Genomic DNA, 26,266 nt, shown 5'->3' with positions numbered 1-26,266 from the left:
ATGTTATATTTACATTTCAACTTAAAAAAGGTCAGAACTCTGTTTCTGTTTCATAGTTTTTATTATTTTGATCACAATATTAAATCACATCTCTAGGCTGCTGTTGAATTAACACTTTTAAAAACAGAATCATTTTGGCTTCATCACATCAAACAGACAAATGTTCACATATGTTGGATTATTTCATATGTGAACAGACTTTATGTGATTAAACATGAATCATGTCTCGTGTGTGAGTTTTAATAAAGTTTGTTGAATGTGAACAATGATCAGCTGTTATTGATAAATGTGTTTTATGTGGATCTTCATCAGTTTGCTCGACTTCATGGATCCACACAAAATCTAAATGATAGAAAACATTTTCCATGAAAGTAAAAAACAAACCAAAGATAAAGATCAGAAAATAATCAAATATTTTTACACTCGTGGAAAAGTCGACAGGAGAAATAAAATGAGTGAGAAGCAAAAGGAGAAATAAACAAAGCTTTAGAATAACGAGTTTAACGTTTAAATTCAGAAGATTTCTCTTGAAGAAATAAACATGATGAATAAAATCTTCATCTCTAACGGCTCTGATCCAGAGTCACAGAGACTTTCACAGGTAACAGCTTCATGTGATCTCCAGTGTTAAAGTATGGAAACATCTTCTGAGTGAAAGTGTGTATGAAGGTGTGAATGTGTTTGTTAGTATCAGGATCACAGAACGACAGTTCTCCTCTGTTCCAGTCCAGTTTCACTCTGATCCTCTGGATCTTCTGCACAGAGAGAACAGTTGATCCTGATGGTGACGATGCTGTGTATTTACCTTCACAGAACCCTATTCTCCATAATCCAGACAGATCTTTTCTCTTCCTCTGGACACACTCTGCTGACACACCCAGTAACCAGCGTGTACTGTCTCCAACCAGGACGTCCCAGCTGTGAGTCCCTGAGTTAAAACCCTCAGATCCCAGGACTGAGAGGTATTGATCAAACCTCTCTGGATTGTCAGGAAGCTTCTGTCTCTCTCCTCCTCTCAAACTGGTCAGATCTTCAGACAGGACGAGTACTGGATGAGCAGAGTTTGGGTCCAGAACCACAGGACTGTAGGAGACCACATCCTTCATCTTGTTCCAGATGTTTAAGCTCAGGTTGCCCAGATGTTTGGCCTCGTCTATCAGAGCTCCTGAAGCAAGCTGTGGATCATCCAGCAGGAGGCGCTGCTGGACTCGTTCCCCTGCAGCCATGTAGTTGAGCAGGAACGAGACGTCTTCAGCTCTCAGCTCGTCCTCTGTGGTTCTGATTGTGTCTGAAAGAAACGTTATGTCTCTGCTCAGAGACTCAATCTTCTTCTTCATCATCCGACTCTTCTGCTTCTCTTCCTCCCTCAGTGCAGCCATCCTGGCCTCCTCTTCCTCTTCCAGAAACTGATGAAGCTTTTTAAACTGCTCCTTGATCTGCGTCTCTGTGAGTCCGGCCTGGACCTTAATGTGTTCTAGTGTTTGTTCAAACTCTAATTTAACACGTTCAAAACTCTCTAACTTCTCCTTCAAGGGCTCCAGAGCTCCCTGAAGCTGCTTCTTGTGTTGTTGTGCAGCTTCATCGATGGGTCTGAATCTGTGGTCAGTGTGTTTTTCTGAATCTCTGCAGACGACACACACTGGCTGCTGATGGTCCAGACAGAAGAGTCTGAGTTTCTCTGAGTGCAGACTGCAGAGAGCATGTGAAGAGCTCTGATCTCTCTCCTGTAAGAAGGTCTCACACAGGTTCTTCAATGACAGGTTACAAGGTGGTTCTGACCTTGAAGATCTTCTCTTACAAAGTGGACACTCTTTTACTTCTTTGTCTTTCCACCAGTTCTCCACACAGTCTTTACAGAAGCTGTGGCTACATGACAGAAGAACAGGATATCTGAAGACATCATGGCAGACGGAACAGCAGAGATCCTCTTCTGATCTGGAAGCCATTGAGTCTCCAGGTGAAGCTGAAAACAGACAGTCAGTCAGTCACAGCTCCATGAACTTCACTGAGGTTCACTTCCCCTCTGAGTCGAGGTGTTTGTTAAACTCACGGTCAGTGTGTGGAGCGTCGGCAGGTTGTAGTTTGACTCTTCTCTCCTGTAGCTGGACTCACTCAGGACGTCTGGTCTGGTTTGGTTCAGTTTGGTTTGGAAGGTGAATGTGATCGTCTGGTTTTCAGCCTGCGTCTCTTCAGGGAGGAACAGATGCTTCCTGGTTTCTCTGGTGTGTCAGGAGAGGGTGGAGCTTGAGATGCTGGATGATAAAACCTGTAAAACCTGAAACAAATGTACAAGCATCTCTGTTGCCAGTACAAACATTGCACCTCCCTTATGGACTGAACTCTAAAACTTTAACTCTTAACTGCCTGATTCATCTGCTTGTGCACGACACGTGTTTTATAATTCAGTGTTTAAAATGGTAATAAAATGCATATTGTTCTAGTCATGCACACATGTTTTTATTATGGGCAAGAATATTTTGTAGATTCCAATGTCTATTTTATTGCACTTTTATAAATGGGTTCAAAAAGTTGAATTGTTGCACTTAGAGTTTTAAAACTTGAAATGACAGAAGTCATTTGCAGATCCTGAAGTATTTTCATGTTCTTATCCTCTTGTTGCAGTTGGGATTGTTGTTTTTTGCTTTCTAAGGTGGAATGCAGGTAATTTGAGGCCTGTGGGTCGGTTTCTAATATGAAAACCAAAGGGAAGTTTAGCATGAGATGGTTAAAGAGGGAAAGATAACAGGATATTTGCAGTTGTAAAAGCCAAATGTTTTAATAAAATGTCAAATGTTTAGCATGTTGTCGTTTTTTTATGTATTTTAGTGAATATTTGGATTTAATTAAAATGTATGCTTTCACGAGCAATGAAAACAACATTAATTGAAACAACAAGATAGACATGACTAAAATGTTTGAAACGTTTTTATAAAGAGAGTTGTTGTCAAACAGGAGGAAGGACATGTTGTGTTTTATCTGAGGACACATTGTCTCTGGTGAGGATCGGGGGGGCAGCAGGTCTTTGATATGTTGTCAGTTCTTCAACACGAGTCTCACAAGCTGTTTCTGTCTCTGTCCACCCAGCGACTACCTGTGCCGGGAGCTGGAACCTCCGGGGTCCAGCTGTAGGGGGCGCTCTCTGCGTCTCCCCCCCCCCGCTGAGCCTCTCTCTCTCCCGGGCTCCGACCCTCCGGCTGCCTCCTCTGATCTGAGCTGATCTCCACAGAGCGGACAGAGAGCTCAGGGTGACCTTCACTTCAGGTTCCCAGGGTTGGACTTGTGGTCTCAGGCTTTGTCTTCACATGTAGGCCCAACTTTTGTTCACAACTATTAGCTCCCAACATTTAAATTAGGGATAATTGATGAATAAACGTATATATAACTAAATTTAAAAACCTGAAACTATCTGAGTGTTGAATCCTACTTAATGACAGATAATGTTATGATTACATTTCAATTTAAAAAAGGTCAGAACTCTGTTTCAGTTTCATAGATTTTATTATTTTGATCACAATATTAAAATCACATCACTCGGCTGCTGTTGAATAAACACTTTTACAGACAGAATCATTTTGTCTTCGTCACATCAAACAGACAAATGTTCATATATGTTGTATTATTTCATATGTGAACAGACTTTATGTGATTAAACATGAATCATGTCTCAAGTGTGAGTTTTAATAAAGTTTGTTGAATGTGAACAATGATCAGCTGTTATTGATAAATGTGTTTTTATGAGCATCTTCATCAGTTTGCTCGACTTCATGGATCCACACAAAATCTAAATGATAGAAACATTTTCCATAAAGGTAAAAAACAAACCAGAGATAAAGATCCGAAAATAATCAAATCTTTTTACACACGTGGAAAAGTCGACAGGAGAAATAAAAATGAGTGACAAGTAAAAGAAGAAATAAACAAAGCTTTACAATCACGAGTTTAACTTTTAAATTCAGATGATTTCTCTTGAAGAAATAAACATGAAGAATAAAATCTTTATCTCTAACGGCTCTGATCCAGAGTCACAGAGACTTTCACAGGTAACAGCTTCAAGTGACCTGTAGTGCTAAAGAACGGAAACATCTTCTCAGTGAAAGTGTGTATCAAGGTGTGAATGTGTTTGTTAGTATCAAGATCAGAGAACGACAGTTCTCCTCTGTTCCAGTCCAGTTTCACTCTGATCCTCTGGATCTTCTTCACAGAGAGAACAGATGATCCTGATGGTAACAATGTATAGTATTTACCTTCAAAGAACCCTATTCTCCATGATCCAGACAGTTTGTCTCCCTTCCTCTGTTCAGACTCTGCTGACACACCCAGTGTCCAGTAAGTACTGTCTCCAACCAGGACGTCCCAGCTGTGAGTCTCTGAGTTAAAACCCTCAGATCCCAGGACTGAGATGTTTCGATCAAACCTCTCTGGATTGTCAGGAAGCTTCTGTCTCTCTCCTCGTCTCAAACTGGTCAGATCTTCAGACAGGACGAGAACTGGATGAGCAGAGTTTGGGTCCAGAACCACAGGACTGAAGGAGACCAGGTCCTTCATCTTGTTCCAGATGTTGAAGCTCAGGTTGCCCAGATGTTTGGCCTTGTCTATCAGAGCTCCTGAGGCCAGCTGTGGATCATCCAGCAGGGGGCGCTGCTGCACTCGTTCCACTGCAGCCTTGTAGTTGAGCAGGAACGAGACGTCTTCAGCTCTCAGCTCGTCCTCTGTGGTTCTGATTGTGTCTGAAAGAGACGTTATGTCTCTGCTCAGAGACTCAATCTTCTCCTTCATCATCTGACTCTTTTGCTCCTCTTCCTCCCTCAGTGCAGTCATCCTGGCCTCCTCTTCCTCCTCCAGAAACTGATGAAGCTTTTTAAACTGCTCCTTGATCTGCGTCTCTGTGAGTCCGGCCTGGACCTTAATGTATTCTGCTGTTTGTTCAAACTCGACTTTAACACGTTCAAAACTCTGTAACTTCTCTTTCACGGGCTCCAGAGTTTCCTGAAGCTGCTTCTTGTGTTGTGGTGCAGCTTCATCGATGGGTCTGAATCTGTGGCCGGTGTGTTTTTCTGAATCTCTGCAGACGAGACACACTGGCTGCTGATGGTCCAGACAGAAGAGTCTGAGTTTCTTTGAGTGCAGACTGCAGAGAGCAGGTGAAGAGCTCTGATCTCTCTCCTGTAAGAAGGTCTCACACAGGTTCTTCAACACCAGGTTACAAGGTGGTTCTGACCTTGAAGATCTTCTCTTACAAAGTGGACACTCTTTTACCTCTTTGTCTTTCCACCAGCTCTTCAAACAGTCTTTACAGAAGCTGTGGCTACATGACAGAAGAACAGGATCTCTGAAGACATCTTTGCAGACGGGACAGAAGAGATTCTCTTCTGATCTGGAAGCCATTGAGTCTCCAGGTGAAGCTGAAAACAGACAGTCAGTCAGTCACAGCTCCATGAACTTCACTGAGGTTCACTTCCCCTCTGAGTCGAGGTGTTTGTTAAACTCACGGTCAGTGTGTGGAGCGTCGGCAGGTTGTAGTTTGACTCTTCTCTCCTGTAGCTGGACTCACTCAGGACGTTTGGTCTGGTTTGGTTCAGTTTGGTTTGGAAGGTGAATGTGATCGTCTGGTTTTCAGCCTGCGTCTCTTCAGGGAGGAACAGATGCTTCCTGGTTTCTCTGGTGTGTCAGGAGAGGGTGGAGCTTGAGATGCTGGATGATAAAACCTGTAAAACCTGAAACAAATGTACAAGCAGCTCTGTTGCCAGTAAAAACTCTGCACCTCCCTTATGGACTGAACTCTAAAACTTTAACTCTTAACTGCCTGATTCATCTGCTTGTGCACGACACGTGTTTTATAATTCAGTGTTTAAAATGCATATTGTTGTAGTCATGCACACATGTTTTTATTATGGGCAAGAATATTTTGTAGATTCCAATGTCGATTTTATTGCACTTTTATAAATGGGTTCAAAAAGTTAAAAATTGTTGCACTTAGAGTTTTAAAACTTGAAATGACAGAAGTCATTTGCAGATCCTGAAATATTTTCATATTCTTATCCTCTTGTTGCAGTTGGGATTGTTGTTTTTTGTTTTCTAAGGTGGAATGCAGTTAATTTGAGGCCTGTGGGTCGGTTTCTAATATGAAAACCAAAGGGAAGTTTAGCATGAGATGGTTAAAGGGGGAAAGATAACAACAGGATATTTGCAGTTGTAAAAGCCAAATGTTTTAATAAAATGTCAAATGTTTAGCATGTTGTCCTTTTTTATGTATTTTAGTGAATATTTGGATTTAATATAAATGTATGCTTACACTAGCAATGAAAACAACATTAATTGAAACAACAAGATAGACATGAGTCAAACAGACAAAACCTACATTAGTTCATTCAACAAGACTGAATTGTGTTGCACTAAAGTAAATGAATTAGACTCGACAACGTAGCTACAAACATTTAGTTTCAATTAAAAGCACATTAGTTGAATGAACATATGCAAATTATATTCCACCCTCAAATCTATTTAGTGTTCACGTAACACAATCTTGATAGTCTGATGTACCTTGTTTGTATAGATGTAATATAGGTGGCAGGATAAAATTACGTTCATCCAATGAATCATTTTTTTAGTGTGAGTGTGTGTGTGTGTGTGTGTGTGTGTGTGTGTGTGTTTGTGTGTGTGTGTGTGTGTGTGTGTGTGTGTGTGTGTGTGTGTGTGTGAGTGTGTGTGTGTGCGTGTAAAGTTTCATCGTAAAGCCGAACAGAAAACGACAAGATGAGGAAACTGTCTTTCTGATAAAAGAGAGCAGAAGAGGAGAGGATCACAGGAGAAGAAAATTAATTCCACAAACTTTAATAGAAAATAAAAGCGTGGTTATGTCGTGTTTTATTTTACATCACAGGAATCTGCTTCAGAAATCAGGTTTTTAATACAACGTCTTTTCAACCCGTGTTTTATTTTCCATTGATTCCTGTTTATTTCCATTTGTGTAGTTTTTAATAATATGTGCTGTGATGTATTGTGTTAATTTTTGTTTCCCCCTTACTTGTATTTATTTCCTTGATAAATAAAGGATAAATTAATTAAAAAATAGAATTAAAACACATTTAATTTCAAAGTGTTGCACATTGCTGAACTAAGAAAACAGTTTGAAATATTAAACAAGGCAATTTAAAATAATTATGATAAAAGGATTCAAAAACAAGTGAAATTTACAATATAGTATAAAATTCAAATAATTGGAAAATTAGATCTTGAGTTTAGACGAGAGCATATATGTTTATTTAGATCGTTTAAAATTTGAGCTTTAACTTTCACTCACTGTTTGTCTGAATCAACCTGTTGTCTTATCAACACACGGTGAAAGTGCAGTGTTGTAGCCCAGGTAGCATGTTCTCAGTCTGTAGCTGGAGCTGACGTCAGTGTTCATGTCAATGTGCTGGACAGCTACACAGCTACATGTCATGAGACTCAGTGGACGGACGATAACATCTCATCTCACAGCCGGAGCTTCTCCAGACGCATTAAGTCAAACTTAACGTGTTTTATGTAGAAAGATCCACACACACATCAGTGGAATCAGCTTTATTGGAGGAGCGGGTTGGATGAACCTGAAATATTCGCTACGCTAGCTCGACCGAAGTGGCCTCCCCCCCCAAATATATATAGATAAAATCAACACAGCATTTTTGTCTATGCAACACGACCAAAGTTGGCGAACACTGGTGTGGTGTTGTTGTGTAGGCGTTGAGGTGTGATGACTGTTGGTGAGGACGTGTGTTGTTGTTAATGCTGTACGTACAACACGACTGTAACATGTGTTGATTTCTTTTTTTATTCTCCTGAGACGATGATTAGCAGTTAACACTGGGGTTTGGGATTGGTGTTGAGACGGGTGTGTGTGTGTCTTTGTGTGTGTCCTTGTGTGTGTGAGACAAACTAGGGTTTAAAATCTTTAAACTATAATTGTGTGCCTTGCTCTACAGTTACTACTTCGACCTTTTCTTTAGTGAAGTCAAACCACTGCTTCGGTGATGAAAACATGCAACGACATATTCAAAATGAGAATCAAACAGTTTAATGCGAAGTTGATGTTGAACCTGTGTAAATATGTAAAGGTGTGAAACCTCGGTGTGACGCGCAGTGGGAGGAATGATTGGTGTTTGTGTTTATTTATGTTTTGTGGTCTGTGATGTGAAATATCTTTATTATTAGTATTGGCCATAAAGAGCTTGATAGCATGGATCCTGCTGAATACAATGTAAAACCAACTGTTGACAAATAAACTTAATTTATTTGAAAAATGAACAAATGTGGGTTGTGTTGTTTGTTTGTGCTGTTGTGTTAATCACTATTTGTTGAATCAGCACGAAGGGAAACAGTCGTGTTTTGTCATCGTGCTCTGAACCTCTTGCTGTGTCCTTGAGCCCAGGTGAAAGTTTGAGATCTTCTGAGTGAAAGTGTGTATAAAGGTGTGAATGTGTTTGTTAGTATCAAGATCAGAGAACGACAGTTCTCCTCTGTTCCAGTCCAGTTTCACTCTGATCCTCTGGATCTTCTGCACAGAGAGAACAGATGATCCTGATGGTGACTCTGCTGAGTATTTACCTTCATAGAACACTATTCTCCATGTTCCGGACAGATCCTCTCCCTTCCTCTGGACAGACTCTGCTCTTACACCCAGTGCCCAGTGTTTACTGTCTCCAACCAGGACGTCACAGCTGTGAGTCCCTGAGTTGAAACCCTCAGATCCCAGGACTGAGATGTAATGATCAAACCTCTCTGGATTGTTAGGAAGCTTCTGTCTCCCTCTTTTTCTCAAACTGGTCAGATCTTCAGACAGGACGAGTTCTGGATGAGCAGAGTTTGGGTCCAGAACCACAGGACTGTAGGAGACCACATCCTTCATCTTGTTCCAGATGTAGTAGCTCAGGTTGCCCAGATGTTTGGCCTTGTCTATCAGAGCTCCTGAGGCCAGCTGTGGATCATCCAGCAGGGGGCGCTGCTGGACTCGTTCCACTGCAGCCTTGTAGTTGAGCAGGAACGAGACGTCTTCAGCTCTCAGCTCGTCCTCTGTGGTTCTGATTGTGTCTGAAAGAAACGTTATGTCTCTGCTCAGAGACTCAATCTTCTCCTTCATCATCCGACTCTTCTGCTCCTCTTCCTCCCTCAGTGCAGCCATCCTGGCCTCCTCTTCCTCCTCCAGAAACCGATGAAGCTTTTTAAACTGCTCCTTGATCTGTGTCTCTGTGAGTCCGGCCTGGACCTTAATGTATTCTGCTGTTTGTTCAAACTCGACTTTAACACGTTCAAAACACTGTAACTTCTCCTTCAAGGGCTCCAGAGTTTCCTGAAGCTGCTTCTTGTGTTGTGGAGCAGCTTCATCGATGGGTCTGAATCTGTGGTCGGTGTGTTTCTCTGAATCTCTGCAGACGAGACACACTGGCTGCTGATGGTCCAGACAGAAGAGTCTGAGTTTCTCTGAGTGCAGACTGCAGAGAGCAGGTGAAGAGCTCTGATCTCTCTCCTGTAAGAAGGTCTCACACAGGTTCTTTAACACCAGGTTACAAGGTGGTTCTGACCTTGAAGATCTTCTCTTACAAAGTGGACACTCTTTTACTTCTTTGTCTTTCCACCAGCTCTTCAAACAGTCTCTACAGAAGCTGTGGCTACATGACAGAAGAACAGGATCTCTGTAGACATCTTTGCAGAGGGGACAGCAGAGATCCTCTTCTAATCTGGAAGCCATTGAGTCTCCAGGTGAAGCTGAAAACAGACAGTCAGTCAGTCACAGCTCCATGAACTTCACTGAGGTTCACTTCCCCTCTGAGTCGAGGTGTTTGTTAAACTCACGGTCAGTGTGTGGAGCGTCGGCAGGTTGTAGTTTGACTCTTCTCTCCTGTAGCTGGACTCACTCAGGAAGTCTGGTCTGGTTTGGTTCAGTTTGGTTTGGAAGGTGAATGTGATCGTCTGGTTTGGTTCAGTCTGCGTCTCTTCAGGGAGGAACAGATGCTTCCTGGTTTCTCTGGTGTGTCAGGGGAGGGTGGAGCTTGAGATGCTAGATGATAAAACCGGTTAAACCTGAAACAAATGTACAAGCAGCTCTGCTGCCAGTACAAACTCTGCCACTCCCTTATGGACTGAACTCTAACACTTTAAAGGGGACATATCATGAAAAATTCACTTTTGGAATGCTTCTACACGTTAATGTGGGTATCTGGCATGTCAACTGTCCCAAAACCTCTGGAAAAAAACAACTCCCGCGATTTGTTGTGGTTCCTCTATGTAAGAAACTATATGATAGAGTGCGTCGAATGAGAATACGACCAGAATTGACGTCATAGTCGGTCTACATGGCATAGCCCCCCGCCCCTGGAGGCGGAGATCTGGTGGAGGAGGAGACCGGGTTACGTTACGAGCCATAGCAGGGGTGTTACCTGGGAGGCTAGCCCAGGGGGGACGCTAACCAGCCGGTGAGCGGGGTGAGAGGCGGAGATCTGGCCGAGAAGCAGAGCCTGCGGTCTGGGTAGGTCACGAGCCCAACGCCCCTCCTCAGCTTGGGCTCGCTGGGTGATGTCGTCGGGATGCTGGCTCCATGTCAGCAGCTCGTTTCTGGTGGACCTGTCGGTGTTTGTTTACGGTTAGCAGCAGGGAGCTAGCTTGCTGTTAGTTTGTGTTTAAAGTTGCAGCATTTTCTGGAATGGCTGCTTGTGAACGTATTTACAGCAGTATTGCATGTGGAGCCCCGGCCGGGAAGCATCGGACTGGGAGGTGGGGGGAGAGATCTGTTGCTTCTCTGTGTGTGTGTTGGTTGTTTTGTTTTGTTGCTGTTGTGTTAATCACATTTTGTTGAATCAGCACGAAGGGAAACAGACGTGTTTTCTCATCGTGCTCTGAACCTCTTGCTGTGTCCTTGAGTCCAGGTGAAAGTTTGTACTGAAGAAATTTCCTCCAGGTATTTCTAAGCTGCTTATTTGTCAGGTCACAGCGACCTTGACCTTTGGCCTTTGACCATCAAATTCGAATCAGTTCATCCACGAGTCCAAGTGAACGTTTTTACCACATGTGAGAAAATTCCCTCAAGGTGTTTTTGAGGTATTGTGTTCACGAGGATGAGACCTGAAAGCATATTGTCTCCGACCACCAGCGTGGGGGCGTAAAACTCAGACGTCAACATGCACACTTATACAAGTATATCTGTTTACTTGAGTTGATGTGTATTGCTATTATTTACATAGTCGTTGACATGCTAGCATTATGGTTAGGACATAATCCAGATGGAGAGACCCGACATGCATCTCTCTCTCACTTTGATTCACTCGCCCCCTCAGCTGTACCAGTATAGCTAGAGTACAACAAGGTTTTTGTTTTTTGTTTTCTAGGCTCCATTTTAGCCATGTTAGGTAGGTATTACCCAAGCCTTGGTTTGTTCTTGCTTGGATTGTTCAGGTGTTTTTTGTTTATGGTCCAGGCAGGATTTCAGATTGGAAGCATATCCAAATTATGTTATAATATAAATGAGACTATGCAGCATGATATAACATTATATCATTTTGAATATTAAGTTTTGTACCTGGAATATTAAGGGCTCAAATAATGTTGTCAAAAGGAAAGCTGTTCTGAACTATCTTAAAAAGGAAAATGTCCAGGTTGCATTCCTCCAAGAAACCCATTTGAATGAGGAGGAGCACAAAAAATATCTCAGGGAATGGGTCGGACAGGTATATTTTACATCTTATTCTACAAATAAAAGGGTAGCAATTATATTAGTTCACAGATTGTTACCATTTACAGCTAAAGATAGCTACAAAGATACAGATGGAAGGATAGTTCTAGTAAAAGGAGAACTATATGGAGAATCAGTACTGTTAGGAATTGTTTATGCTCCTAATGTCTATGACAAGGACTTTTTTGCCTTCCTACTCAGTAAAATTGTTGAAATGGACTGTACAAATATGATAATTGGAGGCGACTTTAACTGTTATCTTTCCCCCTCTTTAGACAAAGACCCCCCCCATAAAGATCAGTCAAAATCTGGCAGAGAATTACAAAACATTTCTTGAGATATTGAACTTGCTAGACGGTTGGAGATACATGAATCCTAATAACAAGAATTGCACTTTTTATCCTCCACCTCATTTATCATTTTCGCGAATTGACTATATATTTATATCTGGACACCTGGCCCATTTGGTAGAACAGTCTGACATTGGATCCATTGCCCTTTCAGACCATGCTTCTGTCACTTTGGAAATGCAACCTCTTAGGCCCACAGAGCGATCTTTCTCTTGGAAAATCAACTCATCACTGTTTCATGACGATTAATTTTATTAAATTCTTGGAAACACAGACAGACCTCTATTTAGATGTAAACGACTGCAATGACTGTGATCCGGGACTGGTGTGGGAAGCTTATAAAGCTTATATGAGAGGCATGATTATATCATACTCTAGTAAGAAGAAAAAAGAGCACACTCAGGAAAATCAAGAATTGAGAATAAAATCAAAAAATTAGAGGAAGATTTTCATAGATCCAAATCCGATAGGGTGCTTAAAGAGTTAAAGGAGACAAGAATACTGCTGACTAATCTACTAACAAAGAAGGCTGAGTCTGATATTTTGTTTGCTAGACAAAGAATGTTTGAATTTGGAAATAAGCCAAATAAGTTCTTAGCTCGTCTTGCAAGAAACTCTCCCCAAAAAGTTTTTATTTCTGCAATATCTGATGAGGATCAAATTCGCCAGACAAATAATACAAAGATTAATGAATGTTTTCAGAGGTTTTATAAAACACTATACACCACAGAACTGGACAATGATACACTTGCCGATAGCAATTTCTTAGATGGTTAACAGATACCTCAGCTAACAGATGAACGAGCTAAGCTGCTAGAAGGACCTGTTACAATAACAGAAATTGATAATGCAATGTCCTCACTCCAGTCGGATAAAAGTCCAGGGGCTGATGGATTTTGTGTTCAGTTTTATAAAAGATGAAAAGCAAAATTAATAAACTACTACAACGTGTGTTCAACAAATCTTTTGAAGAGGATGAACTCCCAAAATCCATGTACTTAGCTCATATTATAGTTATCCCCAAAAAAGGTAAAGATCCAGAACTATGTGCCTCTTATCGCCCCATTAGTCTACTTGGGGTGGATGTAAAAATACTCTCAAAAATAGTAGCTAATCGACTAGAAAGAGTGGTGACTGATATAGTTAATGCAGACCAAACAGGGTTTGTGAGGGGCCGTATTTCATCAAACAACACAAGACGTTTAATTAATATTATTCACCATCTTAATTTTCATCAAACTCCAAGTGCTATAGTAACGAGGGCTGCAGAAAAAGCACTTGATCGTATAGAACGAAAATACGTGTTTGAGGTGTTGAAAAAATTTGGCTTTCAATCAGATTTTGTTCGATGGGTACGGCTTCTATATAAAATACCCACTGCCTCAGTTTTAACAAATGGTCTAATTTCTGGCCAGTTTCAACTTAACAGAGGTACAGCTCAAGGGTCACCACTATCACCTCTGTTGTTTTCTTTAGCTATAGAGCCATTGGCAATTGCTGTCCGACAAACCTCCAGTATCAGAGGAACGGTGATAGGTACAACGCAGTACAAAATTCTGCTGTACGCGGATGATATCCTCCTGACATTGACAGACCAACAAAATTCAATACCCGCGCTAATCAAATGTGTGAAAGAGTTCGGTCGAATTTCTGGATACAAGATTAATTTTACAAAATCTGAAATCATGCCTCTTGGTATTTCATATGAACATGAACCTGACTTTGTAAAACCTTTTCACTGGGCACCAGATGGATTCACATATCTGGGGGGTTAAAATAACACCAAAAATTTGTCAACTTTATGTTAAAAATGTTAACCCCATGGTAAAACACATTAAAGACAAGATGCTGAGCTGGAAGAAGCTTCCTATATCCTTGCTTGGCAGAATCAATCTTATTAAGATGACAATTCTGCCCAAAATTATGTACCCTCTATCTATGCTCTTCATATCTTTGAAGAGAAACAACATTAAAGATATAAATAAAGCTATCTCTGACTTTATATGTAGTACTTGGAATTCTTTGCGGAAATTATTCGGGACTAAACATAAATTGAGTTGTTTAACAACACTGACTGATAACCCTGAATTAACCAGGGGAGGCACTGGACCTAACTTTCAGAACTGGTATGAAGCAGGAATTTACCATACTTATGACCTTTGGGATAGGGGAAAATTTAAAACATTCGAATCATTACAGACTACATATAAATTACAAACAAAAGAATTTTACAAATACCTCCAGGTCAGACACTATGTGTATACTAAAATGGATACTCTCAGTCTTCCAGGTGACTTTAACTCACTAGAAAAGACTCTCTTAGACTCTCCTGTCTTAAACAGGGTCATTTTGTCTCCAAATTTTACTCCAAATTGCAATATCTGAAAACAGACAGACTATCATCCCTACGGAAACTATGGGAGACCCAGATGAAAGCAATGATAGACAGTGAAACATGGGAGGAAATCTTACTTTTACCATCGAAAATATCCATATGTAACAGATTCAGAGAAATGCAATATAATATACTACAAAATGTCTATATATTTCCTTATATGTTTAGTAAATACACAGCAGGGGCCTCTCCAAACTGCCTAAAATGTAAAACTATTTTAGGGACAAGATTTCACTGCCTCTGGGAATGTGAAAAGATTTAACGGTTTTGGCAAACTGTATGCGATGAGGTTGGTGAGATAATTAAACAGAAAATACAGCCTAATCCAATATTATGTTTATTGGGTTATATTCCTGAATCACTAAGACCACATAAGAACACTGTACATTTTCTGCTTATGTTGGGCCGGAAGGCTGTTATGACCAAATGGGTAGGAGATGAACCTCCTTCAATACATCTATGGAAGTCTCTGATGTTAGATTATATTTCTCTGGAAAGACTAAGATTTCGTATCAACGGTCAGAATGACCTTTTTACAGTTAAGTTTGATAAAGTGGTGAGGTACCTGGGAGCTCAGACTGCAACTGCCTGAAATGTAAGACCTAATTAGGACTTTTGAGATCATTGCTGTAGATGTATTTTTGATTTGCTACATATTTCATATATTCTTTATGTACTGTGCTGGACTGTTATAATTTCTGAAAATGTTCAATAAAAAGAATGTTAAATAAAAAAAAAAAAACTCAGACGTCTTTCGAGGACAGATGTCTCTCAGTGTGATTTGTTGCAGCTTGATTAAATTTAACGGACTTGACGCTGAGCTGCTGATCAGGTGTTTCAACATTTTCACCATAAACATCGATACAACTTCTTCTTCTTTCTTCTTTGTGTGTATTTATGAAGCAGATCTTACATTTCATCAGATTTGTATTCTTTGACTGTTACAACTAAACTGCTGCAATAAGTGTCCTGTAGTTTGTGAAATATCCAACTTCAACACGTTCAAGTGGATAGAGGACATGTGGTCTCAGGCTTTGTCTTCACATGTAGGCCCAACTATTGTTCACAACTATTAGCTCCCAACGTTTAAATAAGTAATAATTCATGAATAAACGTAATTATAACTCAATTTAAAATACCTGAAACTATCTGAGTGTTAAATCCTACTTAATGACAGATAATGTTATATTTACATTTCAACTTAAAAAAGGTCAGAACTCTGTTTCTGTTTCATAGATTTTATTATTGTGATCACAATATAAATCACATCACTAGGCTGCTGTTGAATAAACACTTTTACAGACAGAATCATTTTGGCTTCATCACATCAAACAGACAAATGTTCATAGATGTTAGATTATTTCATATGTGAACAGACTTTATGTGATTAAACATGAATCATGTCTCATGTGTGAGTTTTAATAAAGTTTGTTGAATGTGAACAATGATCAGCTGTTATTGATAAATGTGTTTTTATGTGGATCTTCATCAGTTTGCTCGACTTCATGGATCCACACAAAATCTAAATGATAGATAACATTTTCAATGAAAGTAAAAAACAAACTTATCAAATACTTTTGCACACATGGAAAAGTCGACAGGAGAAATTAAAATGAGTGAGAAAGAAAAGGAGAAATCAACAAGGCTTTAGAATAACGAGTTTAACTTTTAAATTCAGCAGATTTCTCTTGAAGAAATAAACATGATGTATAAAATCTTTATCTCTAACGGCTCTGATCCAGAGTCACAGAGACTTTCACAGGTAACAGCTTCATGCGATCTCTAGTGTTAAAGTATGGAAACATCTTCTGAGTGAAAGTGTGTTTGAAGGTGTGAATGTGTTTGTTAGTATCAGGATCAGAGAACGACAGTTCTCCTCTGTTCCAGTCCAGTTTCACTCTGATCCTCTGGATCTTCTGCACAGAAAGATAAGATGATGCTGATGGTGACAGTGCTGAGTATTTACCTTCATAGAACCTTATTCTCCAGTATCCAGACTGTTTATATCCCTTCCTCTGGACAGGCTCTGTTGACACACCCAGGAACCAGTTTGTACTGTCTCCAACCAGGACGTCCCAGCTGTGAGTCCCTGAGTTAAAACCCTCAAATCCCAGGACTGAGATGTGTTCATCAAACCTCTCTGGATTGTCAGGAAGCTTCTGATACTCTCCTCGTCTCAAACTGGTCAGATCTTCAGACAGGACGACCCATGGATTAGCAGAGTTTGGGTCCAGAACCACAGGACTGTAGGAGACCATGTCCTTCATCTTGTTCCAGATGTTGAAGCTCAGGTTGCCCAGATGTTTGGCCTTGTCTATCAGAGCTCCTGAGGCCAGCTGTTGATCATCCAGCAGGGGGCGCTGCTGGACTCGTTCCACTGCAGCCTTGTAGTTGAGCAGGAACGAGACGTCTTCAGCTCTCAGCTCTTCCTCTGTGGTTCTGATTGTGTCTGAAAGAGCCTTCATGTCTCTGCTCAGAGACTCAATCTTCTTCTTCATCATCCGACTCTTCTGCTCCTCTTCCTCCCTCAGTGCAGCCATCCTGGCCTCCTCTTCCTCCTCCAGAAACCGATGAAACTTTTTAAACTGCTCCTTGATCTGCGTCTCTGAGAGTCCAGCCTGGACCTTAATGTGTTCTGCTGTTTGTTCAAACTTTACTTTAACACGTTCAAAACTCTGTAACTTCTTCTTCAAGGGCTCCAGAGTTCCCTGAAGCTGCTTCTTGTGTTGTTGTGCAGCTTCATCGATGGGTCTGAATCTGTGGTTGGTGTGTTTTTCTGAATCTCTGCAGATGAGACAGACTGGCTGCTGATGGTCCAGACAGAAGAGTCTGAGTTTCTTTGAGTGCAGACTGCAGAGAGCAGATGAAGAGCTCTGATCTCTCTTCTGTAAGAAGGTCTCACACAGCTTCTTCAACACCAGGTTACAAGGTGGTTGTATCATTGAAGATCTTCTCTTACAAAGTGGACACTCTTTTACTTCTTTGTCTTTCCACCAGTTCTTCACACAGTCTTTACAGAAGCTGTGGCTACATGACAGAATGACAGGATCTCTGAAGACATCATGGCAGACGGGACAGCAGAGATCCTCTTCTGATCTGGAAGCCATTGAGTCTCCAGGTGAAGCTGAAAACAGACAGTCAGTCAGTCGCAGCTCCATGAACTTCACTGAGGTTCACTTCCCCTCTGAGTCGAGGTGTTTGTTAAACTCACGGTCAGTGTGTAGAGCGTCGGCAGGTTGTAGTTTGACTCTTCTCTCCTGTAGCTGGACTCACTCAGGACGTCTGGTCTGGTTTGGTTCAGTTTGTTTTTGAAGGTGAATGTGATCGTCTGGTTTTCAGCCTGCGTCTCTTCAGGGAGGAACAGATGCTTCCTGGTTTCTCAGGTGTGTCAGGACTCGATTGTAAAAAGTGATTCAAGCCTTTGATTTGATAACTGGTCAAAAGTCATTTGGCAGCAACAAGCTCACACAGACAAGAGACTTGGTTGTAAATTAACAGCTTGAATATGATGGTGATCTGCTGGGTGTTCAAAGTTCAGAGGTAGCTCTGCTAGAGGTATATATTAACAGAAAGTGCAGGGGAGGGAGACTGAAGCTGAGTTGGATACGTTGTTGTTGTTGTTGTGTTTGTTCGCTGCTGTAAAAGTAAACAACATCTGGTTGGTCACCTTCCCGCTTGGCTTGCTCTCATTGGCTGTCAAGGGTTCATGCTCAAGTGTCTTCCATCAGAGATCATGACCCAACATGGTTGATATTCACGATTTGAGATCCGACACAATCTGTAGCACTAAGATTATTTTGATAGTCCCCTGATAGTCGGAAGGGGATGAATCTAAATTGGTCCAGTTTGTCCTTGAGTGCGCACCAGCCCCAGTTTAATCACCCAGTATGTCCAGTAGGGGGGGAATGTGAGTCGGCTGCTGCTTCACGCTCTCACAGACCTTCTGTGTTTTCTTATTGACTTATTGAGGTGGAGTTTGTCTGGTTCAGGTTCTTCTGGTTGTTTTCTGGAGCTACCTCAGTTCTGCTTCTGCTGGGACACACACGTCTTCAGCCACTTTGCATGAGCTTTAACTTTCACTCACTGTTTGTGGGAATCAACCTGTTGTCTTATCAACACACGGTGAAAGTGCAGTGTTGTAGCACAGGTAGCATGTTCTCAGTCTGTAGCTGGAGCTGACGTCAGTGTTCATGTGAATGTGCTGGACAGCTACACAGCTACATGTCATGAGACTCAGTGGACGGACGATAACGTCTCATCTCCCAACCGGAGCTTCTCCAGACGCATCAAGTCAACTTAACGTGTTTTATATAAATGATTCAACAGAAGCATCGTCACTGTCGACCGGAACAAAACATCGTAGAAGATCATTTCCTGTGAATAAAAGCTATTAATACGAAAACATGTTGAAAGATCCACACACACATCAGTGGAATCAGCTTTGTTGGAGTTCAACATAAAACTTTACACGATATGAGGAGTCCGATAACTTATTATTGACAGTAGATGCTAAAATAGAAGTGTATTATCGTGAGTGAAACACAAGTTGAGGATTGGACGACGTCGTGGTTCTCGATTGATCTTTATTTTGACGGAGGATCACAGGAAGTCAGAGCTGGAAACACTGAGAAAAAGAACAGTATTTGTGTAATTATAAAAGGTGTAAACTTGACTTTGTGCATCAGATACACAGAAATATACTCAAAATGTTCTGAAAATCATCAAATCAGAAATCAGAGGCTCCCTATGCTCCTCTGTGAAATTTACTTTTATTTAATTGATTTTTTTCGTAAAGAATTCTGCTTTGCATTTTCAGTCCCTTGCCAGTAGGGGGTGCTGCAGCCGTCGTAGTGAAGTTTGTTGAAGGTTACAAGTGCAAAACTCTCTCCTCAACTTCCACCTGATCGTGACCACTACTTTACTCAAGAGGCAGGGATTGGTCGATCCCCAGTGAACGCTCTCATTGGTCGAGCGGGTTGGATAAACATGAAATATTCGCTACGCTAGCTCGACTGAAGTGAAGCCCCCCCCCAAAGCAAAATATATGTAAAATCAAAACGGCATTTTTGTCTATGCAACACGACCAAAGTTGGCGAACGCTGGTGTGGTGTTGTTGTGTAGGCGTTGAGGGGTGATGACTGTTGGCGAGGACGTGTGTTGTTGTTAATGCTGTACGTACAACACAACTGTAATATGTGTTGATTTCTTTTTTTATTCTCCTGAGACGATGATGAGCAGTTAACACTGGGGTTTGGGATTGGTGTTGAGACGGGTGTGTGTGTCTGTGTGAGTGTCCGTGTGTGTGTGAGACAAACTAGGGTTTAAAATCTTTGAACTATAATTGTGTACCTTGCTCTACTGTTACTACTTCGACCTTTTCTTTAGTGAAGTCAAACCACTGCTTCGGTGATGAAAACATGCAACGACATATTCAAAATGAGAATCAAACAGTTTAATGCGAGGTTGATGTTGAACCTGTGTAAATATGTAAAGGTGTGAAACCTCGGTGTGACCCGCAGGGGGAGGAATGCTTGGTGTTTGTGTTTATTTATGTTTTGTGGTCTGTGATGTGAAATATCTTTATTATTAGTATTGGCCATAAAGAGCTTGACTGCATGGATCCTGCTGGATACAATGTAAAACCAACTGTTGACAAATAAACTTAATTTATTGGAAAAATAAAAAAACGTGGGTTGTGTTGTTTTGTTGGACTTGTGGTCTCAGGCTTTGTCTTCACATGTAGGCCCAACTTTTGTTCACAACTATTAGCTCCCAACATTTAAATCAGGGATAATTCATGAATAAACGTATTCATAACTCAATTTAAAAACCTAAAACTCTCTGAGTGTTCAATCCAACTTAATGACAGATAATGTTATGTTTACATTTCAATTTAAAAAGGTCAGAACTCTGTTTCATAGTTTTTATTATTTTGATCACAATATTAAAATCACATCACTCGGCTGCTGTTGAATAAACACTTTTACAGACAGAATCATTTTGGCTTCATCACATCAAACAGACAAATGTTCATATGTGTTGGATTATTTCATATGTGAACAGACTTTATGTGATTAAACATGAATCATGTCTCATGTGTGAGTTTTAATAAAGTTTGTTGAATGTGAACAATGATCAGCTGTTATTGATAAATCTGTTTTTATGTGGATCTTCATCAGTTTGCTCGATTTCATGGATCCACACAAAATCTAAATGATAGAAAACATTTTCCATGAAAGTAAAAAACAAACCAAAGATAAAGATCCGAAAATAATCAAATCTTTTTACACTCGTGGAAAAGTCGAAGGAGGAAGGAGGAATAAAAATGAGTTAGAAGTTAAAGAAGAAATAAACAAAGCTTTAGAATAACGAGTTTAACTTTTAACTTCAGCAGATTTCTCTTGAAGAAATAAACATGATGAATAAAATCTTTATCTCTAACGGCTCTGATCCAGAGTCACAGAGACTTTCACAGGTAACAGCTTCAAGTGATCTCCAGTGTTAAAGTATGGAAACATCTTCTGAGTGAATGTGTGTGTGAACGTGTGAATGTGTTTGTTAGTATCAAGATCAGAGAATGACAGGTTTCCTCTGTTCCAGTCCAGTTTCACTCTGATCCTCTGGATCTTCTGCACAGAGAGATCAGATGATCCTGATGGTGACCCTGCTGAGTATTTACCTTCATAGAACTGTATTCTCCATGATCCAGACTGTTTGTCTCCCTTCTTCTGGACAGACTCTTCTGACACACCCAGTGACCAGCGTGTACTGTCTCCAACCAGGACGTCCCAGCTGTGAGTCCCTGAGTTAAAACCCTCAGATCCCAGGACTGAGGAGTATTGATCAAACCTCTCTGGATTGTCAGGAAGCTTCTGATACTCTCCTCGTCTCAAACTGGTCAGATCTTCAGACAGGACGAGGAATGGATTAGCAGAGTTTGGGTCCAGAACCACAGGACTGTAGAAGACCACGTCCTTCATCTTGTTCCAGATGTTGAAGCTCAGGTTGCCCAGATGTTTGGCCTCGTCTATCAGAGCTCCTGAGGCCAGCTGTGGATCATCCAGCAGGGGGCGCTGCTGGACTCGTTCCACTGCAGCCATGTAGTTGAGCAGGAACGAGACGTCTTCAGCTCTCAGCTCGTCCTCTGTGGTTCTGATTGTGTCTGAAAGAGACGTTATGTCTCTGCTCAGAGACTCAATCTTCTGCTTCATCATCCGACTCTTCTGCTTCTCTTCCTCCCTCAGTGCAGCCATCCTGGCCTCCTCTTCCTCCTCCAGAAACTGATGAAGCTTTTTAAACTGCTCCTTGATCTGCGTCTGTGTGAGTCCGGCCTGGACCTTAATGTGTTCTGCTGTTTGTTCAAACTTTACTTTAACACGTTCAAAACTCTGTAACTTCTTCTTCAAGGGCTCCAGAGTTTCCTGAAGCTGCTTCTTGTGTTGTTGTGCAGCTTCATCGATGGGTCTGAATCTGTGGTTGGTGTGTTGTTCTGAATCTCTGCAGACGAGACACACTGGCTGCTGATGGTCCAGACAGAAGAGTCTGAGTTTCTCTGAGTGCAGACTGCAGAGAGCAGGTGAAGAGCTCTGATCTCTCTCCTGTAAGAAGGTCTCACACAGGTTCTTCAACACCAGGTTACAAGGTGGTTCTGACTTTGAAGATCTTCTCTTACAAAGTGGACACTCTTTTACTTCTTTGTCTTTCCACCAGCTCTTCACACAGTCTTTACAGAAGCTGTGGCTACATGACAGAACAACAGGATCTCTGAAGACATCTTGGCAGATGGGACAGCAGAGATCCTTTTCTGATCTGGAAGCCATTGAGTCTCCAGGTGAAGCTGAAAACAGACAGTCAGTCAGTCGCAGCTCCATGAACTTCACTGAGGTTCACTTCCCCTCTGAGTCGAGGTGTTTGTTAAACTCACGGTCAGTGTGTGGAGCGTCGGCAGGTTGTAGTTTGACTCTTCTCTCCTGTAGCTGGACTCACTCAGGACGTCTGGTCTGGTTTGGTTCAGTTTGGTTTGGAAGGTGAATGTGATCGTCTGGTTTTCAGCCTGCGTCTCTTCAGGGAGGAACAGATGCTTCCTGGTTTCTCTGTTCTGTCAGGACACGATTGTAAAAAGTAACTCAAGCCTTGGATTTGATAACTGGTCAAAAGTAATTTGGCAGCAACAAGTTCACACAGACAAGAGACTTGGTTGTAAAATAGCTGCTTGAATATGATCGTGATCTGCTTAGGGTTCAATGTTCAGAAGTAGTTCTGCAAAAGTCAAAGTGAAATTTTTATATTAAAGGAAGTGCAGGGGGGGGGGAGTCTGTGACTTAACTGCAGAGCTGAAGTCTCATTAAAGAGACAGAAGCAAAGTTCAAAGAAATGGAAACAAGTTCAGAAAATTAAAAGAGGGTTTTATAAAATTTAAATCAGTTCAAGTTTGTTTATTACTTTGTGTGTGAGTGCAGTAGAAAGTACGACATCATCAAATGATTATACATTTTGTTGTGATTATTATATCTAAAGTGTGACACCATTATATGGTGTGACTGTGGGCATTCAATGACTGTGGGCATTCAATAAATCTGAAATATATTTAATATTAATATTAAATAATAACTCTAGTTTACATTAAAGCTACCTCCGGGCACCGGCCTTCAAAGGAAGGAAAAGAGACAATTTATTGAAGTCTCATGAAAGTACTAACTACAAATTTGGAACTTTGATTAATAATTTAATAATTAACTTTAACAAAATCGACCACGTCAGTAGTTATTAAAGATGAAAGATATCTTCATTTCACAGACGGGTGTTATATATTTAAGTTGTGGACTCAATCCCTGGTCGGGGTAAACACACTCAAAATCAAAACTTGCATCTTGAAACATTTCAGCAGCGATGTGTCGAGGACCAATCATCACAAACACACCTTTAATGTTTTTTTCTGATGGTCCAAAGATGTGTTTGTTTCCTTCATTAGACCTGTGGTTCACTGCAGCCGGGTTTCTTCAGCCTGCAGCGCAGAGTTAACACTGAAACACAACTCAGAGCCGAGGACGCTGATTGGACACGATGATAAACACACACTTACTATCACTGAGCGTTAAACAATGTTTCCTTCATCAGAGGGAGGTCAGTTTGTGAAACAGGAAGACGCTGCTAATGACACGGAGAAGATGGACGGACGATGAGGAGGAGTGGCCATGATTTAGTGTTTACCTGAATGCAAAGGTCCTCGTGCGTCTGTCCCCAAATCAGTTCGTCTCTGATTGCTCAGAATGTCCTCGATAACAAGTGGGTCGGACTCTGCTGCAGCTCGTCTCACATCGAACACGTCACAGCAGCTGGTGGGAAATATTCTCACTGGGCCCAAAAATGACTTGTTAAGAAATCAGCCCTCAACATTAATACAGTAGATTACTGTACAAACGATGCCCCGCTAGTGGCCCCTACAGGCTGCTCTGTTAATTGCAGCCACAGTGTCAAAGTGCTGGAGAGCAACAGACTGATCATTTACTGCAGGAAGTGTAGAGCTTTAGAAAGGTTCTGGAGAAAAGGTCCTGGGGTCATTCAGAGGGTTCAACCTCTGGGGATCGGGCTGGTGGTGACTAACAGGCATCCAGTTCAGATGCAGAGACACAGAGACACAGAGATGCAGAAACTCTGCTTTAGCCACAAAATAAACTACGTTTATGGATGATGGTTCATGATGGTTCATGATGGTTCATGATGGTTCATGATGGTTCATGTTTGTTCTTGATGGTTCATGATGGTTCATGTCAGAAGGTTCAACCCATTTCTCCTCAAACGTTGAGCTCTTCTCAGCCGGGCTGACGTGTGGATGTTGAAGAGCTTCCTCTCCGGAGCAGCTGTGATGAAACAAACTGCAACGCTGCTCGTGACCTCGGAAACCGTTTGATGAAACAAGTCGAGGTCCGTTTTAAAGCTTTTCCAGACCTTTCAGCCTCATCACGTGATCTTCATCTGAACGTGGAGTCTGTGCATCCTGCTCGTGCCTCATCAACAACACACCATTCGAAGAATCAGACCTCACTGGACTCTCTCTGCCTCCCAGCTCCTGCTGCAGCTGCTCCTGTGAAGCAGCAGCCTCCCCGTCATGAACAGTGAAACTCGTACTGGTGTTCAGAATGTGACTGGTCTCCAGTCAGCTTCAGTGGGCACGTGTCACTCTCAGCTCTTCGACCTCCACCGACGACCCACATCCGCCAAATCAAAACCAAGTCCTTCACACTTGTCCACAGAGCAACTTCAGGTTCTGCAACACAGACGAAATAAAGATGGACGATCTCAGCTTCCTCCCCCGTTCAGAAACAATATCCCTGATATGAACTCCGCCAAGAGTCTGTAGCTGTGCGATATCAGGAGATGGAGCCAGAGTTGCGAAGTCCCACCAGTACGGGCACCCCCAGTTAAGGTGGGACGTCCAACAGGGTGGAGACCCAGAAAGGCGCTGGAGGGACTACATTTCCCATCAGGCCTAGAGGCGCCTCAGGATCTCTCAACAACAGCAGGAAAGTGTGAAGAGGGACGTCTGGGAAACACAACCACCCCCGACCTACGTGACCCAAGCCTGTGGACTCTGGATGGACTTTGATTTTTTAGTTTGGCCCATGTCCCATCTGCTAACATGGAGGAGGTTGGGTTTGTGACCTATACTGCAGCCAGCCACCAGGGGGCGAGCTACAGTAGACAAGTGTGTGTAAAGTTGCTGTTATTGAAACTCTGTGTGCACATGTTAACATAGTTTATAATTTAACTTGGGCCGCGTGGTGGAGCAGTTAATAAAGTGCCTGGCTCAATGGTCCACAGGCAGTATCAGTGCTGTGTGTCGTGTATTGAACTGACGCCTCCTTCTGTCTCTCCGAGTCGAGCTGTCAGAGGATTAGAGAAGGAGCAGTTAGCTGCAGCAGAACAAACTCCACATTAGAGCAAATTGCTTCTTGGCTTGTTGATAGTTCCTCATTGTGGCGTCCCCCTCGGCCGGAGCTGTGATGTTGATTGTGGCTGAAGGGGCCTTCAGATGACTGATAAGCGTTGATGAATGAAAATGGAAATGCTTTTCAGCGTTTTGCCTTCAAAGGGAAATCAAATAAGGGGGAAGGAGGGGGAGGGGGGGGCAGGGGACAGAGAATATTTGCCTTCTTGCAATTAACAAGATATGTTCTTTTTTGTGGTCCGAAAAATGAAAATGTCTTTTAAGGTCGTAAAGGTCGAGCGCATCGAAGCATGGTGGCTCCGCAATTACTCTTCAGGCAGAGGCCTGATTGGGGGACAGGCAGAGGATGGGGGGGGGGGGGTTCAGCCGCGCACCGACGGTCAAATTAACGAGACGGCCGGCTCCCTGTTGAAAAGATCACATGTGATTACCGAACATCAGACAGACAGAGCTCTCACATTACCCCCCCGCTCGCTGCCAAGTCAGAGGAGAAGGGACAAAACGCACACGGACAGATTAGTTAAAGGCTTTAAATGTCAAAACTCTCACTGTCCACTGTGAGAGAAGGGTCTGCGGGGGGGGGCGGCGGCGGGCCTCGACACCAACCAAGCAAACGGCTGCCCTTGTGACATCATCAAGGACAAGCTGGATATCATCAGACTCGTTTCTTCTAGCGATTCTTTGTGTGTTTTAATTAACAGCTCGTGAGTAAACGTCTCCGTGGGACTCGACAGAGCGACTCCAGAGCAGCCGAGCAGCTCTGGAGTCGCAGCTCTTTGCTCCGGAACACGGAGAAGATGGCGGGTGAAGAACCGGAGGTCAGGATCTGAAGATTAAAGAGAATTTAAATCTGAATCCTTGGAAACATC

The 26,266-nt window shown here is 42.0% G+C and overlaps 5 protein-coding genes across 6 annotated transcripts; all 5 read right to left on the bottom strand.

The window, feature by feature from the left end:
- Positions 1-63: 63 nt before the first annotated feature.
- On the bottom strand, positions 64-2,281 carry LOC133961423 (E3 ubiquitin-protein ligase TRIM35-like). Its single transcript, XM_062396518.1, has 2 exons — positions 2,051-2,281; positions 64-1,963 (listed from the first exon to the last, which is right to left on the bottom strand). The coding sequence occupies exon 2, from the start codon at positions 1,944-1,946 to the stop codon at positions 564-566; it is 1,383 nt and encodes a 460-aa protein (XP_062252502.1). The 5' UTR covers positions 1,947-1,963; positions 2,051-2,281; the 3' UTR covers positions 64-563.
- A 1,226-nt stretch (positions 2,282-3,507) lies between these two features.
- On the bottom strand, positions 3,508-5,752 carry LOC133961380 (nuclear factor 7, ovary-like). Its single transcript, XM_062396464.1, has 2 exons — positions 5,490-5,752; positions 3,508-5,402 (listed from the first exon to the last, which is right to left on the bottom strand). The coding sequence occupies exon 2, from the start codon at positions 5,383-5,385 to the stop codon at positions 4,003-4,005; it is 1,383 nt and encodes a 460-aa protein (XP_062252448.1). The 5' UTR covers positions 5,386-5,402; positions 5,490-5,752; the 3' UTR covers positions 3,508-4,002.
- A 2,589-nt stretch (positions 5,753-8,341) lies between these two features.
- LOC133962014 (zinc-binding protein A33-like) lies at positions 8,342-9,933 on the bottom strand. The gene is made up of 2 exons (XM_062397445.1): positions 9,832-9,933; positions 8,342-9,744 (listed from the first exon to the last, which is right to left on the bottom strand). The coding sequence occupies exon 2, from the start codon at positions 9,725-9,727 to the stop codon at positions 8,342-8,344; it is 1,386 nt and encodes a 461-aa protein (XP_062253429.1). The 5' UTR covers positions 9,728-9,744; positions 9,832-9,933.
- Positions 9,934-16,100: 6,167 nt separating this feature from the next.
- Positions 16,101-22,485, bottom strand: LOC133962424 (E3 ubiquitin-protein ligase TRIM35-like). Of its 2 annotated transcripts, none has more exons than XM_062398029.1 (2): positions 22,374-22,485; positions 16,101-17,573 (listed from the first exon to the last, which is right to left on the bottom strand). In XM_062398029.1, the coding sequence occupies exon 2, from the start codon at positions 17,554-17,556 to the stop codon at positions 16,174-16,176; it is 1,383 nt and encodes a 460-aa protein (XP_062254013.1). In that variant the 5' UTR covers positions 17,557-17,573; positions 22,374-22,485; the 3' UTR covers positions 16,101-16,173. The 2 variants fall into 2 exon arrangements, with proteins under 2 accessions (XP_062254013.1, XP_062254014.1); XM_062398030.1 differs by lacking the exon at positions 22,374-22,485 and adding an exon at positions 17,661-17,819.
- Positions 20,359-22,505, bottom strand: LOC133962423 (E3 ubiquitin-protein ligase TRIM35-like). The gene is made up of 2 exons (XM_062398028.1): positions 22,374-22,505; positions 20,359-22,286 (listed from the first exon to the last, which is right to left on the bottom strand). Exon 2 carries the CDS (start codon positions 22,267-22,269, stop codon positions 20,887-20,889), a length of 1,383 nt encoding a protein of 460 aa, XP_062254012.1. The 5' UTR covers positions 22,270-22,286; positions 22,374-22,505; the 3' UTR covers positions 20,359-20,886.
- Positions 22,506-26,266: the final 3,761 nt, after the last annotated feature.

This window comes from Platichthys flesus, chromosome 10 (assembly GCF_949316205.1).
Source record: "Platichthys flesus chromosome 10, fPlaFle2.1, whole genome shotgun sequence".
NCBI lineage: Eukaryota > Metazoa > Chordata > Actinopteri > Pleuronectiformes > Pleuronectidae > Platichthys > Platichthys flesus.
Note: the sequence above shows the minus strand (reverse complement) of the source record. Positions and strands in the feature narration are given on the sequence as shown.